The sequence below is a fragment of the Argentina silus genome, assembly GCF_951799395.1.
Source record: "Argentina silus genome assembly, chromosome: 12".
NCBI lineage: Eukaryota > Metazoa > Chordata > Actinopteri > Argentiniformes > Argentinidae > Argentina > Argentina silus.
This window is the reverse complement of record NC_139666.1, coordinates 9,449,269-9,463,657: the sequence shown is the minus strand read 5'-3', so window position 1 is coordinate 9,463,657 and position 14,389 is coordinate 9,449,269. Positions and strand designations below refer to the sequence as shown.

General features: G+C 44.3%; 1 protein-coding gene across 1 annotated transcript in view; it reads right to left on the bottom strand.

Moving 5' to 3' along the window:
- Positions 1 to 1,238: 1,238 nt before the first annotated feature.
- The window catches only part of LOC310813389 (aryl hydrocarbon receptor-like), a 38,521-nt gene continuing 25,370 nt past the window's right edge, over positions 1,239 to 14,389 (bottom strand). Inside the window, exons 3-11 of the mRNA XM_083682361.1 lie at positions 12,736 to 12,836; positions 11,557 to 11,646; positions 9,096 to 9,216; positions 8,688 to 8,827; positions 8,258 to 8,460; positions 7,837 to 7,946; positions 7,555 to 7,696; positions 5,402 to 7,316; positions 1,239 to 3,509 (exon numbers count right to left, since the gene is read on the bottom strand). Coding sequence (XP_083538487.1) covers positions 3,405 to 3,509; positions 5,402 to 7,316; positions 7,555 to 7,696; positions 7,837 to 7,946; positions 8,258 to 8,460; positions 8,688 to 8,827; positions 9,096 to 9,216; positions 11,557 to 11,646; positions 12,736 to 12,836 — 2,927 coding nt within the window. The 3' untranslated portion in view covers positions 1,239 to 3,404. The remainder of the gene's footprint in view (positions 3,510 to 5,401; positions 7,317 to 7,554; positions 7,697 to 7,836; positions 7,947 to 8,257; positions 8,461 to 8,687; positions 8,828 to 9,095; positions 9,217 to 11,556; positions 11,647 to 12,735; positions 12,837 to 14,389) is intronic.

Genomic DNA, 14,389 nt, shown 5'->3' with positions numbered 1-14,389 from the left:
CACGCGTGTGTGCATATGTGTGTACACATGGCAGCTAAGTGTGTCAGTTTACAGCAATGACAAAAAAAGGCACATAGAACGGAGGTAACAACAGAAAGACTATTTTTAACCCCCACATTGACTTGAATGGGGGGGGGGGGGTATGTTGCAGTTAGAACCCTTTGCCTCTAAACAAAGCCCTCACATTGTGATTAATGAGTTAGTTACAGTCACTACCGGAGCCAAGGCTTTCATGCTAGTGCCCACAGGCGGGCGGTACGGGTATGATTGGCAGTGCTGTATGCCAACCTGCAGGGCATAAACCTCATCAAACCCAGCTGCCTCCTGCCACAGCAGCAATAGGACTAATCTCATCATTATAAAACGATACCATGACTAATACCCTGATTGATGGAAGGAATAGTTTCGGGGCAAGTTTTAGTTTGACTCATGATGATCCAACAAGACAGACATTGGAGGGGCAGGTTTAGGAGGTGAAGATGACATAATGCAGAGCTAGTGTGTTTGTGTGTGTGTGTGTGTGTGTGTGTGTGTGTGTGTGTGTGCTAGTGGAGATGATAAAGAGGCATCATTCTGTTAAACAGATACACTACTTGTGAGTAATTGAAGCTTGGCATTCATCAATGGGCTTAGTCCTTTTATCTCTGTGTTGGGTCATAATGGCTAATCCTCCCTAATTTGTTGAAATTATGATGCAAAACTTTACTTAAACTTGATTTATATTCTTGGATTACAATTCTTGCTTCAGGGCAGATTTATTGTATTGTGTGAGGTAACCTAACCCCTCCCTTATCAAGTCCTGTCCCTAACCACTACACCACTCTATAACTCCGTTTTATAGATTGCCAATGTGTCTTTTATGTGATCAAACGTAATGCAGCTGTAGGATCCACAGGGCTGAATTAAATAACGCCTCTTTACAGCACTGTTTACACAGGGGGTTGACAAAATATCTGATCAAAACAACAATGACGAACTTTGCGCCCTCCTCTGGCCAACAGAGGAATTTCATTCTAATGTGGCGAGCCACAAGCTAGGGTGCCATCCTGACCATTACATTACTCCCCAACGCCACTCAGCCTGCAACCATTCAATCATGCTGCAATTATTCTGCTATAAAAATGACCAGATCAATTGTCTTCCAATGAGACATTATGGGCAGAGAGAAAACTATCACAAAAACATGGGCAGAGAGAAAACTATCTTCAACAAACACTGATCATAAAACACAGGTCATGTCAGTCATTTGAATTTTCTTTTTAATATGAAAATGAATTTACAATACAAAAACAAATGGTTACACATGTATGGTTATAATCAATAGGCCTACATGGCACACATGCTATACTTGGCTAGATACAAGTGGACTATGCTAAAATATATATTTATGTGGAAATAAATGTTTACAAGTGTAGTATACAGTATTTATAACAGATTTAAGGCCATACTACATCATAACTTAATATGATGGCAAATATAAACAAATTAACATGAAACCAAAACAATTCCAAAACATATATTCATAACATATGAAGAGAAATAACCATGGCAGGGGCTGATACATACACTGTTCCCTTTCTTCTATACCAGCAACGATACAAGAAGTTCCATCAACACAGGAAAAAACAGGTCATGGGAAAGAAGACCATATTGTTCTAGCCGCAGCACCCTCTGGGAGAGAACTTAAAGTGTTGACCGCAGTAGACGACAGTACATTCTCAGAGACCTTTAGATAAGAGCAACTGCCATGTACTGTCAATGACACAGGAAACGACAGGAAGCACTCATTGATTAGACTCGTCGAGTCAGTCTGGATGCCCTTCGTAAGGTCCCAGTTCCATTGAAACCAAAACAATTATTTTAAAGGTTTCTTGATCTCCTGAGTCCCCCACTGATGTAAAATAACAAGCCCCATGTTCTTCCATTTTTTCACTGTGGAACATACAGTATACATAAAGGAACGGTTTTCTGGACACAGATTAATGCTAGTCCTAGATTTAAAAGCATCTTCAATAGAGATTATCCATTGGAAGGGTGATTTATTCCAGGCCTAGGCTTAATCTGTGTCCGCGAAACTGCCCCATGAAGTCAGCGTATGGCTCAGTGTAGGTTAGATAATACCAAATAAATGCACACAAAATACAAAGACGTCGAAGCTAAACAAATCAGAATGAATACTATTGCTATGACATAATACCATATTAGAATAACATTGTCAAATTGTATTGAAGTTTGGACACAAATATAGCATTACAAGAGATATCATCTGAAAGCACATGCCTTGCATGTGTAAATTACACTGTATATGCTTGAGTGAGCAGTTGTGATATACACTCCATAGACAATGCAAAACCTATTGCTGAAATACATTGTCTTTTCTTCAGACAGCCTTTTAGTACACTTGCTTCAATAGTTCTATAGAACAACAATTCTACAGAGCACAATCATACATACACGCACACGCACACACACACATTCACACAAACAAAAGAACGTATGGATATGCAAACACATATTCTGTACTCAATCATGCGCGCGCATACACACACACACACGCACGCATACACACACACGCGCACGCGCACGCGCACACACACACACACACACACACACACACACACACACACACACACACACACACACACACACACACACACACACATAAACACAATAACATACTGTATGCATATACAGACATACAAATAGATGCACACAAAAAGTTTGACATAAGATATTCATATAAGAATATAGATTCAGTATTTACACTCCATACACAACTTTGTCAAATATCAGATTGTTTTAGTTTTCCCAGGTATTAAAATGTGAAACTCAAATTACTACTCAAAGAACAATTTAAAAAAGAAATGAATATGGCTTGCTTCGTTACAAAATATAATTTAGGGAATTGACTCATGGATGACCCTAAAAAGCTCCAAATGCACTAGTGAGGATTCATACTTCATTCTCATCTTTCAATGCTTTAAACATTTTAAACAAAAGTTGAGACAAGTACTGTTTTGAACAATACTATAAAAAGACAAAACATTGACAAAACATAAAACAATATGAAAAGGAGAAGAAATGCGGTTATACTGTTGTTATTGTTGCTGTAACTATAGCAGTGGAGCGGTTTCTACCTCCACCAGCCTCCACTGAACTGTATGTTGTAAGAGAGAAGTGACACAGTCATTGTTCTGTCTTTCCTGAAAAGGCTGATGTGTGGAGACGGTGTTGAAACGCAATGAAGAGGTGTCTGGTTTCTTGTCTCTATACACCTCTCTAAGGCACGTTTTTAGAGCAGAGGCGGCGGGTAACACTGCCTTACACGTTGACAGGTGGATGACTGACACATCCTCCTTTCTCTGTCTTCCATTCCTCCTATCTGGGGGTAGTGTGAAGAGTATTTAGAATTTGCAACAATTGGTTTGGCTGTGGTCGGAAAAGTACATGGGTCCATTTGTCAGGGGAGGTAAGGAGAACGATACATCCTGTGTGGGTTGGTTTGGGATCTGTTGGATAAAAAGTATAGAATTAGATCATCTATCATCTGTCATACCCTGGCTTAGTCCATACTGTTAAATATGTATATACCATGCCCTCCATAAGTATTGGACAGAGAAAAGCATGGGAAGCATTGTGTCATATTTTAGCTCTATACTCCAACAGTTTGGATTTGAAATTACTTAATTGTAAAATATTACAATTGCTATGAGGTTAAAGTAGAGCTTCAGCTTTAATTCAATGTTTTCTTTTCTCAGATTGGTTTCACCATTTAGAAATTACTTTTTATACATAGTCCCCCTATTTTAGGGCACCAAAAGTATTGGAAAATTGGCTTAACAGGTGTTTCTGTTTAGTCAGGTGTGTTTGGTTACATCATTTGTTCAGGCATTAGAGAGCTGTCAATGTCTAGTATTGATTCTAGGCTGTGCATTTGCCTTTGGAGTCTGCTATTGGTGTCTGTCAACATGAGGACCAAAGAGATGTCAATGAAAGTCAAGGAAGCCATTATGAGAAATATCAGAAAAATCGATCAGAAACATAGGCAACACCTTAAACTTACCAAAATCAACAGTTTGTAACATCATTCAAAAAGAAAGAAAGCACTGGTGAGCTCAGCAATCACAAACAGGCTGGTAGGCCAAGGAAGACTTCTACAGTGGAAGACCGAAGAATGCTCACCATAATTAAGAAACCCCAAAACAACTGTCCCACAGATCAAGAACACTCTCCAGGAGGTAGGCGTGAATGTGCCAAAGATGACCATCCGCAGAATACGTCACCAGCCGAACTACACTGCCAAGGTGCAAACCACTGGTTATCCTCAAAAAGGATGGTCAGATTACAGTTTGCTAAAAAATACCTAAAAAGCCTGCAGAGGTCTGGAAAAAAAAAAAATATATATACAAATATTATCTTCTACCAGAGTGATTGCAAGAGGAAAGTTTGGAGAAAAAAGGATCTCCAGAATACCACCTCATCTGTGAAACATGGTGGAGGGGGGCTATGGTTTGGGCATGTATAGCTACCACAAGAACTGGCTAACATGTCTTCATGACTATTAATGATGGTACTGTACTTAATTAATGATGGGACAGCAGCAGAATGTATTCTGAAGTGAACAGAAACATCTTGTCTGCTCGAGTACAAGCAAATGCCTCCAAATTCATTGGATGACGCTTCATCATACAGTAAGACAATGACCCCAAACATACTGCCATAGCAACTAAAGAGTTTTTCAGGGTCAAAAAGCGGAAAGTTCTTGAGTCAATCTTCAGATTCAAATCCAATTGAGCATATTTTATTTCCTGATGCTAAGGCAAAAATACCTCAAAACAAAGAACAACTGAAGATGGCGGCAGTACAGACCTGGCAGAGCATCACCTGAGAATATACCCAGTGTCTGGTGGGGTCAATGGGTCACAGACTATGGGTCACAGATTATTGCATGCAAAAGATTGTCGACCAAATACTAAACATGAGTACTTTTTTTGGACATTATATGATTTTTTTCCAGTACTTTTTGAGCCCTGAAATAGTGGGAGTATGTTTAAAAAATGTTGTACTTTCTAAATGATGCAGGCACACATGATTTGAAGTGGCAGCCACCAGAGACAGACAGGCAAAAATCTGTGACTCCACTCCCTTAGAACACCCCAGGCCAATTATATACAAAGCTGTGTCGTACCACAGCACAACATTTTAGAAAGCCCTTTTCGGAACCAAAACAACATTCGTCAATTAAATATTTCTTTCAAGGGATCTCAATCTCACATCGCTACAGATTAAACATAGTCATTTAGGACCATTAGAAACCATTAGAAATGCTTGGATATTACATCCTGCACCTTTTACAGGCAATATGGGTTCGAGAAACAACTTCCAGAGACAGATTGCTTACCTGTGTCTGCCCATTGCACCCCAGGTAATGCTGCATAGCCAGTAGGTCCTCTGGGGAGGCCATGTTGGGTATAAGTGGGCGTGATGGGGGGCTCATGCTGGTGTCCTGCTGGGCGATGGCTGACGTGCCCACCACAGGCTCACTGGGCCCCCACTGGAAGTAACAGGACCCCTGGGGGGGACTCTGGTCCTGGGGGACGTCCATCCTCCTCTGGCACAACGACAGAGGGGGGGCCAAGCCTGTGCCATCCACGTGGCTGCTGTTGGGGAGGGGGGGTGAGTTCTCAAACATACAGCTGCTGGATGGAGTAGGCAGGCCATGGCTGTGGCCATTCGTCAGTCCCCCCTGCTGTTGGGGGTGGTACAGTCCATTGGTGTTGGTGTTCTGTCCCCCGTGCTGTTGGGGGTGGTACAGTCCGTTAGTGTTTGTGTTCTGTGGCCAAAGGCATGTAGTAGGAGGAAGTCTTTGGGTCTCTGAGGCCTGACTGTGGCCACCTGGTAGGAGTTTGTATCCACTCTGCATTGTGCTGGCTTGGAGAGGTGGCTGCTGCTGCTGCTCATTCTGTGGCCACTGATGCAGAACTCTCTGGTTCTTCTGTGTCTGAAAAGGTGCGCTTCCTTGCAGACAGGCAGTTGGAAAAGGGTTGGAAACATTAAGGCTGCTAGATTCAATCTGGGGGGAGACAAAGGCATTGGTGGGAATCACGGACGGCCAACCGTTCACCAGATTAGATCCTACGTGGTTTGGTAGCTGAACAGAGCTGCTCTGTTGTTGTCCATTCACTGGTACTGTCATCAGAGCTTGCATGCCATTACGTTGAGGCAACATGACCTGGCCAGCGATGCCCTGAATGCCCCCAATGTGGTTGTTGTTTGGTGCCTGTGAACACGACCTGACCATGCGTGTGTCATAGGATCCTGGGCCGTTCAGGCCCGAGGTGGCTGGGAGACTGAGTTCTGGCAGTTCCAGGGACGGGGTGAAAATGTCATTGAGCTGCAGCTGCTGAAGGGTGGGGATGTTCAAGTCAGTCTGGGGAACCTGGGGACCAAAGTGAGACAGTCTGTGGGTGGCACTGAAGGTCTGATTAGGCTCTGGCACCGTCAAATCCTGCCTGGCCATACCTACTAGTCCATTTCCTATCGGTCGGTTGGGGAGACCATTCAACGGGGAGCCAGTGTGGTTAAAACTATGGCTCTGGAGCATCTCAGGTTTAGACAGTCCAACATCTACTGGGCTCAGCAGCTCTCCTTGGTTGTTATTCATAGTCCCCAGGCAGTTGATTGGCTGATTGCTGTTGACCTCTCCATCCATTCTCTCCTTGAACAGGGCGTCCTCTACATAGGAAAAGATGTCATTGGTCAAGATGTCGTCCAGCTCTTGTGAGATGGCATCATCTCTGCCTCCGTTAGTGGTGTTTAGCCTGAGAAGGGCGCTCTCCCACTCCATCAGCTCTGCTGTGTCCACGTCCAGCCCCTGCAGCGCCGAGCAGAGATCCCCATCCGTCGCCATCTTCTCCAGGGCCTGGATCATGGCCACCACCGACTCCTCGCCCAGCCCCAAGCCTGTCCCCTCTTCCTTGACCCCTACAGGGTGGCCAGCAGACCCCATGGCCTGCCAGGGGTCGCTGGGCCTGTTGACCAGGGCTCGGCTCTCCATGAAGATCTGGTCCACGGGGAGCTGAAGCTCCACTTGCTGGGTGTAGGCAGATTCATCCTGCTTCAGCAGGGAGCCCAGCAGAGAAGAAGGGTCTACTTCAGTCTTGTCCACTTTGCGGATCTTGGGGGCCGAGCTGTTGGCCTGAATCTCTGTGGCGTCTAGGGTGGGGCCAGTCTCGTACAGGAGGGCCTCCCCCGTGGCAAAGCTGAACGGGAGCTGCATCTTCCTCTGTCGTAAATGTTCTTCTCCCTCCGCGTTACTGAGGGGCGACACACAGACAGTGAGAATCTTATGAAGGAACATATTAAATCTGATATATTTGTTGTGAGCTGTATTATATCATTGTACATGAATAGTACAAGCAATAAGAATCAGAATATGGTATAATAATAATAATAATAATAATAATATTAAAGAGACAAGAAATAATGACATGATAGAGAATTATGATACAGATAACGATGTAATCGAAAATTCCATCCAACACTGGTACTCACACTAGAGCTCTCTGACGTGCGATGATGAAGTCAGGTCTTCCTCCCTTGAAGATCAGCTTGGCGTTGGCCTGGACCCAGACCCAGACCCCTGTCTTAGTCAGGAGTCTGAATGCTGTCAGCCCGCTCTCTCCTGTTTTAATCACTGTAAACGGCAAACAAACATAAGAATCTGTGTGTTGATGACAGACATAACTAGAGGTAAGTTTTAACTGGCTAAATGTAATTGATCAACAGGATAACCACACTAGAATGTTCACAGTTAGGATGAACATGCGGACCTACTTCGGACATGGTTGTCTGCGCAGTACATCATATCAGCTGCATGTATGAACTGATATCCAGACCCTCTCATACACAACTCAAGCTCTGTGTAGCCCAAAACAACTTTCCCCCTGCAGAGAGCAGACAAGAAGAAAACATTGGTGAAAAATAATAACTCAACACCCTCATGTTGAAGAATGTGCAACACTACACATTTCAAATACTCTCAGACTAGTCCAAGATTTAATTCATTGGTAATTAGGTGGTAATTAATTATCACTTTTTATCCTGTCATGCTGTAGATCAAAATCTGTAGATCAAAACCAGCCGAGAATGACTCTAGACTCTAGATTTCCTCAGATGGTCTGTGTGTCACTAGCTTATGATTACGGCCCAATGTGTAGACCCTTGTAAAACATAGTTTAAAGGCTTTTAGAATCACCTGGTGTCAATGCCCATGGGAGTGAAGTCCAGCTTGTGTTTGGTCTGAAAGATGATTGTCTTGGTCCTGATCTCCAGGATGGATTGGACCTGGACAGGTGTGGCGATGGTGAACAGAGCCAACCTGGGCTGGGTGTGGGTCCCGTCTTCCCCCATCATACTCTGGCCGTGAAGGAACTTCAGACGCCCCTGAAAGTTCAGGGCCTGGATGGACATAAGTACGAGGAGGACAATCAATCAACCAATCATGTCCCACTATCAACACATTCATCAACAATAACAACATGTAGTCTTAATACAGTCTGATCTGAACCTATATTTCATCTGATTTGTTATATTCTGCTTTTTACAAAAGTAAATGTATTTTTGTTCAAAATAGTGCAAAATCATAATTTCCTAAACAGCCGTGAACAGAGATCAGTAGCACCTACCAGGAAGCCTGAGGAGTTGTCCAGTAGGCAGCGGAATCGACAGACAAAGCTCCTCTCCAGGAAGGAGGAGTTCTCAGGAGGAAGCTGCTCGGCGTTGTAGCTCACAATGTTCCTGGTGATGTCGCTGCTGTTCTGCATGCCTAAATACGACACATGAGGAGACAGATCATTCGCTACGAGCTTATCACCAAAACAACGGGTTGAATTCACATCAACGCATGATGTTATTTTGGGTGGGTGTCTGATCAGACTTCATATACAGCATGAAGAAGGCATTGATTTCATAAACAGTGTGGTGTTTATGGTGTTTACTTGGGTGTTTTGAGAAGCACTTATGATTAACGTGTACTGTATGTTGACCGACGTGACCACCACAGATACTCATACTGGTTCCTGCTGGTCACTCACCGTCTCCTCCTTGCTCAGCGCTGAAGGGTTTGGGGTTGAGGGCAAAGTGCAGCTGCCGTCTGAACAAGGCCCTGTCATCGGTATGGATGAGCTCAAACACACTCTGGTGGACCACATCCGACTGCGGAGGGACGGAGGGTGGGTGGGAGGGAGAGAGGGAGAGAGAGAGAGTGAGAGAGAGCATACACAATGAGTAATCCCACTGAATTAAGTCCACTTTATGTGTCCTCCACTAAAATGGAAAATGAAATATGAACCACAAGCATGTATTTGGACAGGCTTTCAAAAACAGACGATCATAGTGTGCCCAGTGTGCCCACCCCTGAGAGAAGGAGGCGTTGAAATGGAGCTCTGCTTATGAAGTCTTGCAAAAGCATGTCTGTTATTAAGCAAACAAACCCTGAGGCCCTGATGTCTGAAGTGGGTCCTGGACAGTGTCTTGTTGCTAGTTTCCCCAGTTTGCTCGTTACTAAGAAGGCATGGCTCTTTTTATAAAGAGGAACTAATGTGGCTTGTGGTCAAAGCCATAGTGGACAGGAACCAAAAGGAAGGAAAAGAATAACATTGCAGTGCCACAAAGAACATTATTTAAATGGCACAGAATATATTCTCCCACTGTAAAACATTAATGCAAAACTCAAAGAATGCATATCTACTGAAGACCAACGTAAAATAACCAAACGGTTTGTTTTAGACGTTTCATCTTTGTCTCAGAAGTTGGGAATGCTTCAGCTCTGCGTGCAACATGATGACAAGCGATTTTCTGTTGATCACCCTGTAGCGACAGTCCGTGAGTGACAGTCCTGTAGCACAGTGAAACATCAAACACTGCACAGAGCAGGGGGAGCGGGGAGGCGGGGGGCGGGGGGGGGCTGGGTAACTAAAAGAATACTGAGCAAAAAAGATAATACAGAAAATACAGTCAAACATTAACAAGGAACAAACCCACACTCACACTCTTTAGACTTTAGACTGCTACCACGGTCAATATGCCACAGAATGTATGAGGGATAAATAAGGTTTGTGGTTATAGGAACATAACCAACGCACCGGGCTTCACACGTTATTCCTCTCCTGCCTTATTGCTTAAAGGTATGACTAGAAAAGTCGATGTAACTGGAATGTTATGAAGGAGAGGACAACACAGAACTGTATAGAATTGGGAGGCCAAATAAAAGACAAGTCTTTCAATGGTTTTATGAGCGGAACAGGATGCAGACATTGCGATAGTACAGCGTCTATGGAGCTGAAAACATCACTTTTGACTGATTGCTGTTGATTGACATATCCTGTCTCTATTCTCGGTTTCAAGAGAAAGGTAGACTCTGGGGTATGGATGTCATGCCAGGAAGTCACAGGAACTTTGACCAAAGATATTTGGTGTCGGTAAATATGTGAACAACGGTAGGCGCTCGTTAAGACGTCGGCACATCGCGCACAGCCGTGATATGTGCTCCGGAGTTGATCGTCTCCATATCTTTTTAAACGATCTCTGGTAGCTTCGCTCTGCTCTTTCCCCATTGACGTCATACTCCAGAGCCTACCTTTAACACAGGTTAGGGTTGAGTTACAGCATGTTTCAAAAAGCCCTGTTTCAGATTGTTTTATGAGTCACTGGTTAGAGCAGCATACCCTACAGTCCTGTCCGTACAGCAACAATGAAAGGAGATCAAAGCCTCGGCCCAGTTTGGTGTCACTTTATTGTGGGCTTTGGTGAACAGTATACTGTAGATGGAACACAGATCATTTCAGAAAGCATGCATAACTGAAAGCACATGGGATCTATTACAGGACATATATTACAATTTATGGCGGTGGAGTACTGTAGTATTGTACATTGTCAAAAATGTAATCTCTGTCGGACTATGGAAAACAATGCAATGATTACATAGGCTATAATTGCAGGAGGAAAGGCGAAACACAACTGGAAATGTGCTACAAGACATTTCCCTCAACACCTGCCTATTTGGGTTAGTTAACAGGTCGTTGACTCGCAGATTTGCTTCTTTGATGATAAATCAACATTTGGCCTCTTACCAAGTTATACAGAGCACTGCGCTGGGCTGTGCTCTCCTGCAAAAGATGAGGCCATGTTCATGCTGATTAACAACGCATGTTGCCTTTGGCTGTCTCCCTTCGAAGGTTTAGTCTCCAAAGGACTGAGCTATCCAGAGCATGAATTCAACCAAAGCCCATTTGATCCACTTAATTTCTAAATTTACTGCCACAGTGCTCCATGGTAATCTGTTTCCTGAATCAAAATTCGCTGCATTTGTAGCTTAACATCAATCTTTCAGACGAAAAAAAATAAATAAAAAAATTCTGGGGATAATGTTATAGTGTAGCGTGATACAGTGGAGAAGCTGCAGTGGTTGACACTATGGTTGACAGACAGATTGAGTGGTCGGTTGATGAGCAGATTCATGTGGTATTGTGATGTCATGTAATGAGGTGTTCTTACCTGATGGAATCCCAGGTAGTCCTGGATGGTGGGAGAAGCATAGAACACATGTCCCTCCGCTGTGACCACCAGCACAAAGCCATTCAGAGACTATAATGAGAGTGGACACACTGTTAGACACAAAGTCATTCTCATGATCTCATTGTCATTCTTAAGCAGACACACACATACACGCACCCGCACGCTCGCACGCACGCACGCAGACACACACATACACACACACACACAGACATACATACAGACACACACACACCCTTTCTATGGAGGCAGTCAGTGAAGGGAAGCGATCCTCACAGTGCAAGAGATTAGCTACATAAACAAACATATTAATTAGAGCATTGCATTAAAAAAAAGACATTATGTTCACTGGTGGGTAGACTTGCCAACCTGTTTGCTATCTATGAAGGCTGCCAAAGACTGCCTCTCACAGATCTCTTGTATCGAGTGAGGATCGTAGCAAACTCAATCGTGAGAGAGAAAACCCAAACATGCCAGTCATTGCTCAGTGTGAAAGTGTAACTGACATCTGAGTGGGTGTAAATACAAGGGGGGAAGGAGCGTTTTTTGTTTAGCGTCATAAACCGTGACCAGGCCTTGGCATATAACACCAGGGACAGGCTGTTTCACCTGCCAGAGTCTCCTCTTAAATGGACGGACTGGATTAACTCAATCCACCTGGATTAAAAAACAAATAAACAATGTCTGACTTGTTATCTACAGCACGCAGCTGTCAGTCTCTCAGCTAGTCAGGCAGTAGAGTACCTACCTACCTTGTAACTACCTACCTGCCTACCTGCCTACCTACCTGCCTGGCTGCCTGCCTGTCAGATCTATCTATCTATCTATCTATCTATCTATCTATCTATCTATCTATCTATCTATCTATCTGTCTATCTGTCTATCTTTCATCTATCTATCTGTCTGTCTGTCTGTCTGTCTGTCTGTCTGTCTATTTATCTATGATATCTATCGATAATTTTTTCAGATGAAGACAATATTGCAAATATCCGCATATTCTATCCATCTACTCTTTCATCACATTGGCCGGGGCTCACTTTGAACAGTTATATCCAAAAGTGACCTTTATGTTTGAATAAAGGATAAAATAATAGACTAAATATGAATCCATCCAACCCCTGGTTTGTCCTCTGAGAGGAGGACGTTGGCCTGCGCGGTTACCTGGAGCAGCATATCCCCCTCGGAGAACCTTGTGGCATCCATCCCATTCATGCTCAGCCCATTCCCACTGGGGAACAGGACACTGTTTTTCTTCATGGTCGCTGCAGAGAGAAAGGGAAAGGGGTGGAGGGTAGGGAATGGAGGGAGGGGAGAGGGGGGAGAGGGGGGAGGGAGGAGGGGAGAGGGAAAACAAGTTTACATCAGCACGCGATCCCGAAAGCAATACGCACACAGGAGAGTCTGGGGTTTGGACGATTGCACTTTCATTCTGAGTTTATGGACTGAAGTCTCAGCCAAGTCATTCAGTTGGACTTCATTTTTGGCTTTTAGCAACATACCAACTCCCTCACTCCACTCCTCACTCCACTCCTCCTCTTCAGCAACTATCCATCATTCCACTTTTCTTCCACTTTTCCTGCCCCTCCTTCTGTCCTTCACCTAACCTTCACTCCCTCTCCTGTCCTCTTTTACCCTTACTACCTACATCAACACCTCCCCCCCTCCCCCCTCCCCCCAACCTCCTCACTGCCCCCACTTCCTCTCATCTCCTTCACCTACCCTACTGACATCCCCCTGCACTCCCTCTCCTCTCACACCTGCATCATACTTCCATCAATCATCCCTCACTCTTTGGTCACTCCATCGCTCAGCACAGTCTGTCCTTCACTTCACCCCCCCCCCCCCACACACACACACACACACACACCCAACCATCCCTCATGGACCCCCTTCCCTTCCTTCCATCCTTCTTCTGCCCCCACCCCCTCCATCCCCTTCCATCCCTCCTCTGGTCTCCCTCCCTCTCCCAGAGACCCAGAGGATGACTCTTTGAATGACAGAGGATAAGACAGGGGGGCTTATGCGATTCTTCAGGACACCATAATCCCTGTCTACGATCCCCTCTCTTCTCCCTGCAGTATATTTCTTGTTCCCTCCATCCTTCCCCCTTTTCTTCCTCTCTCCATCCTTCCCCTGCTCTGTACGACAGCCAAAGAGACTGGGATTAGGGTGAGTAAAAACAACTGGTATGTGCAGCGTTACGTCATGGTGGGAGATGGCTCTGCTCTATGTCCACTCCCTGGGTTTGAAGCCCTGCCACAGACTAAATGAAAATCATGGTGCTGCAAGGAAACTCCATCAATCTTGATCAGGAGAGAAAAAGTTTTTTTTTTTTGTTGCCCTTCCTCTCCCTCAATGACAAAATGTTGGATGCCATTCACGCACGCACACACACGCACACGTGTGCGCACGCACACACACAGGCACACACACATACACACACACACACACTGTAGAAGCACAGTCGGACCCTGCGGTTTATTCATGTGTTGTCTTTAACTCCTTGTTAAAAGTATCCTGTTTTTTCGTAGAACAAATAAACCCTCTATGGAGCGAAGAAGCAGATGGGTACCAGCTTTTAAATGATGCCTCCCTTTTGTGATATTAATGATGTAGATTTCATAAACAGGCTTTATGAACCATATCCTATTGGTACAACATGAAAAAAAATGCTCATGATTGTATTACAGCTTGTGGAAATCTGTGGCAAGCTGTCCCTCTTTCAAAGAAATAATTGATCTAAAGAGTTTTATACTCCATAGCAGATAAAAGAAGATCTCATCACGGCACTTGCTTGGTTTGAATGTATCAATTA